Source organism: Haliaeetus leucocephalus, unplaced genomic scaffold, assembly GCF_000737465.1.
Source record: "Haliaeetus leucocephalus isolate CR32 unplaced genomic scaffold, Haliaeetus_leucocephalus-4.0 Scaffold173, whole genome shotgun sequence".
Lineage (NCBI taxonomy): Eukaryota > Metazoa > Chordata > Aves > Accipitriformes > Accipitridae > Haliaeetus > Haliaeetus leucocephalus.
Window position 1 is genome coordinate 10,909,667 of NW_010972609.1, and position 4,311 is coordinate 10,913,977.

The following is a 4,311-nucleotide window of genomic DNA, read 5'->3' on the forward strand; positions in this document are numbered from 1 at the left end:
CGGGGGGCGCGGGCCGCCCTCGCCACCTCCGCTTTCCGCCCCCGACCCCCCTGCCCCGCTCGCCGTGCCTGTCCCGATGCCGGGTGAGACGGAGTAGCCCCTCACCGGCAGTAACGTTTTCCAGTGTTGGAGAGGGAAAGGAGTGTAGAAGTAAAAAGTTGGGGGTGCGCAACGGGCCCCGGGGGAAACGGATCCAGCCTGACACAGCTCACCCCAGCTCCCTTTTCTCCCCGCTTCCACAGGTCTCTTCGAGCAGAGGGTTGAACAGTATTTGGAAGAGCTTCCAGACACGGAACAGAGCGGAGTAAACAAGTTTCTGCGAGGCCTTGGTGAGGAAAATCTTTAGAAGTACTTCTGAAATTAATTTCCATCTCTCTCTCTCTTTTTTTGTTTTTTTTTTTTAAATTTTAAAAAGCCTTACCTGAGGGGAAATCTGATAGTCAAGCAGTTTCAATGTGATAGGAAATATGAAAACAATGAAAGCGTACTTAAAGCTGACAAAACCAGATTTAATTATGACTCTTGTTAACACTTTAATTTTCACTCGGGGGTGGGGGAACCAAACTGTAATGGAGGAGGAGAAAAGGAAGGCACCTGACCAGCCAGGATTCTGTTAGTCGGCTGTCCCTGCTGGTATGAAGTAGAAGAGTTAGTCTGCAGCAATTACATTACAAATTAGACCCATTTGCGAAGTAACTTTTGATTGCCCTTTGGCTTTTCAGTATGTGCTAGACTGATGGTGTGCTTTCTTTAGGAAACAAAATGAAGTTCCTTCACAAGAAGAACTAACTCCTTTCTGCTGAAATACCAACCCAAAGACTATTTATGACACTGCGCGTGAGACACCTGCAGCTTTTCAGAGTTTGATGCGGGAGGACAGCGGAGCAAGCTGACCGCAGCTTTAAGTGATGACTGATGCTGTTGGGCAGTGTGCCAGATGATGGCTCCTTTATGTATTTGGGTAGAATTTGTACATAACGTGCTGTAAGCTTTTGTAACTGATTTTGTAATGAGCAAGGAAAACTGTGGTAAATATTTGTATATTCCTGAGAATAACAGGTGCTTTTTTTTTCTTTAGTATGAATTGAGTTATGCTTGGTGCAAAAATGAATAGCTGATTATGTGCAGCTGACTGTCTCAGCAGAACCACTGACTTCACGGGATGTTTGTGAGAGCTACACTGATGCCTGAATATTGCGGGGATGAATGAACTCGGGTACGTGGGAGAGGTTGTACACATGGGGGCTGCTTTCATGTGGCGGAGTTGGGTTGTGGTTTTTTTTCGTTTTCCTTCTAATTAATTTTAAAAGAAAGAAATAACAAAGTAACTTGATAATAAGGTACTTGGTTCACAATACAAAACTTCCACTTGGTTTGAACTCTGGTCAGTAAACTACTTGTAATCCATTCTGCACTAAGACTGCTAAACCTGAGGAGATCTCAGTTCTTTGACATGCAAGCTGCAATGAGTAGGTACAGTACATCCTTTCCTGATGTATGTATGTATGGTTTCTAATAAACTCTGTAAATACACCTGTTTGTTTATATTCATTGCAAACCTCTGCAGTTTCTGATGTTGAGTAGGTACAAACCCAGTAACTTTCCTGTGATTTTTTTTAATGAGTTTGTAATTAAAATATAAAATGGTTATTACAAACCTGTCTTTTAGTAGGTTTGCTATTTCATGACATGTAGTTTGGTTTTTCTTCAATGTTTTTCACTAGGGCTGAGACAAGGCATTCTGTATCCCTGTTCTGTTAATTTTATCTTAACAGAAGCATCTCCTAAAACGTTTTTTTTTTCTTTGCATGGGTTAGCAGCAAATTACATTTTGTCATTGTATCATAGATACTGCTCCTGAACTGTGGTATTTTCAGGTGGGTTTTGTGCTACCTTGGTTAGATGATCAGAGTAGAATACAAGCAGCTTGTAGCAGACAGCCTTTGCCTAAATTTCTGATGAACTGATCACCTACATTTCATGAAAGTCTGCTTTTCTTTTGCATTAATTGCCGTCTGTTTAGGTGGTGTTTCCACTTCAGTGGAGGCTCTTCAGCAGGACAGGAATGGTTAGCTTGCCATGGTCTTCTGCACAGCTGTGAATGTTGCCCACAGGTACCACGTTCATCTTTGTCATCAACATAACTCCTGTTGAAATTCTGTAAGGTTTCCCTTAGCCCGAAGAAGAAAATATAAAATACTTGGATATATTTGCAAGTCTGACAGCTAATGAAAATTATCTAAAGCTTCTTACCTTTAAAAGAACCCCAAACAAACTGTATTTTTCTTCATTGGCAGTGTGGTTTCTTTAGTTAGATTGGCTTTGAGGCTCGCGCAGTTCCTAACCTGACAGTGGTTCTGGTTTGCTATCAGCCTCATAGAGCAAAATCGAGGGTCATTCACTAAAAAGGTGAAGTCGTTTCCTTTTTTTCTTACCTCCCTCACACTGGTGAATATACAAAAGCTTGTTAAGTGTACGTGAAATGTCTGTACAATATCAAGTGCTTTTGATTCAATGGAAATGTAATCGCAAATGTTAATTTCCGTTAGTTTTACTCTATAATATACTGTAAGTTCCAGAATGACTTCTAGATGTAGTTCTTCAGAGTGGAAGGAGTAACTTCACTTGTACAGGTGGATTCTGGCCATTTTGTAAACAACAGCTGCTAGTAAATATATATTCCTCTTAAGAAAATGATGGATAAAACATCATCCTTGCCTGAAGGAAGTGCTGCAGAGAAGAGTTGCTGCAAAGGCAAGAAAAAGCCATGGAGTGCAGCAGTGTAAAAGCCATCTCCCACACCAAAGCCATTTTCATGCCATCTGTACTTTAAACATGTATGTAGAAAGCTTTCAAACATTGCATTACCCATCAACATGTCGTTCTAGTTTTTGTAACTTGAGTCAGAGGAGAGTACCAGACAAGGTGAGATCATGTTTCAAAAAAATTTGTAGGTGCCACGTTCATCCTCAAACTATGGCTATATAAAACAATCCTAGTGTCGTGGTTTAACCCCAGCCAGCAAGTAAGCACCATGCAGCCACTCACTCACTTCTCCCCCCTCCCCCCAGTGGGATGGTGGAGAAAATCGGGAAAAGAAGTAAAACTCGTGGGTTGAGATAAGAAGGGTTTAATAGAACAGAAGAAACTAATAATGATAACACTAATAAAATGACAACAGCAATAATAAAAGGATTGGAATGTACAAATGATGTGCAGCGCAACCGCTCACCACCCCGCTGATCGATGCCCAGTTAGCCCCTGAGTGGCAATCCCCCCTGCCCCCACTCCCCCCAGTTCCTATACTGGATGTGATGTCACATGGTATGGAATACCCTGTTGCCCAGTTTGGGTCAGCTGCCCTGGCTGTGTCCTGTGCCAACTTCTTGTGCCCCTCCAGCCTTCTCGCTGGCTGGGCATGAGAAGCTGAAAAATCCTTGACTTTAGACTAAACACTACTGAGCAACAACTGCAAACATCAGTGTTATCAACATTCTTCACATACTGAACCCAAAACATAGCACTGTACCAGCTACTAGGAAGACAGTTAACTCTATCCCAGCTGAAACCAGGACACCTAGTGTTGTCTGGCGGTCTGTTTGAGAGGATCAGCTGCATGAAGAACAGGGGGCGTGTTAGTTTCCCTTGTCTGTGAGTTGTTAAAACTAAGTGTTTGTTCCTGAGCACGGACCATTACTAGTGCACCGTTTAACTGAGAAGGAAGTCCTGAAGAAAAACAAATCCAGTACTGAGACCCATGCTTTAAATTGGTAAAGGCTTGTTTAAGGTCTTAGGGTATAAAATACATAAAAAAGAAGCTTGAGAAACAGTAACGCTCTCCAGGACTTGTTACACGTGTGTGGCAGAGAGTTGCGTTTTAGTAGACAGTACTTATTTTCCCCTTGTCGCCGATGTTTAATAAAGCGACCAAGCTTGCCGCTTTTCCTAAATTCTGCCCCAAACCCCACTTTTGCTACCGGCGGCGGAGGAAGAGAAAGCAAGCTGCGTCCGTCACTCGGCCGGAACAGTCCTTAACGCCGCCTGCCTAACTCAACCCGCCAATACGGGCGGCCGCTGCCCGGGACCCGTGTCTTCCCTCCGGAAAGCGGGGGTGACCGCCGAGCCGTGCCGGCGCACGGCGGTGAGCGGTGGCAGGGGAGGGCGGCGCGCTTCGGAAGCCGCCCGAAAGGCCGCCGAAGAGCGAGCCGGCCGGTCCGCCGGGGCCAGCCCGCTCCTCTCTAAGATGGCGCCGCCTCCCCCTCACCCCGCCGCTGCCGCCGCCCCGGCGGATCTCGCGAGACTCAGCCCCCG

The 4,311-nt window shown here is 44.8% G+C and overlaps 2 protein-coding genes across 2 annotated transcripts in view; both read left to right on the plus strand.

Moving 5' to 3' along the window:
• Positions 1-1,652, plus strand: part of ST5 (suppression of tumorigenicity 5) — a 103,527-nt gene extending 101,875 nt beyond the window's left edge. Inside the window, exons 18-19 of the mRNA XM_010563811.1 lie at positions 243-329; positions 755-1,652. Coding sequence (XP_010562113.1) covers positions 243-329; positions 755-789 — 122 coding nt within the window. The 3' untranslated portion in view covers positions 790-1,652. The remainder of the gene's footprint in view (positions 1-242; positions 330-754) is intronic.
• RPL27A (ribosomal protein L27a) overlaps positions 1,203-4,311 on the plus strand; it is a 6,310-nt gene continuing 3,201 nt past the window's right edge. Inside the window, exon 1 of the mRNA XM_010563924.1 lies at positions 1,203-1,263. Within this exon, the coding sequence (XP_010562226.1) occupies positions 1,203-1,263 (61 nt within the window). The remainder of the gene's footprint in view (positions 1,264-4,311) is intronic.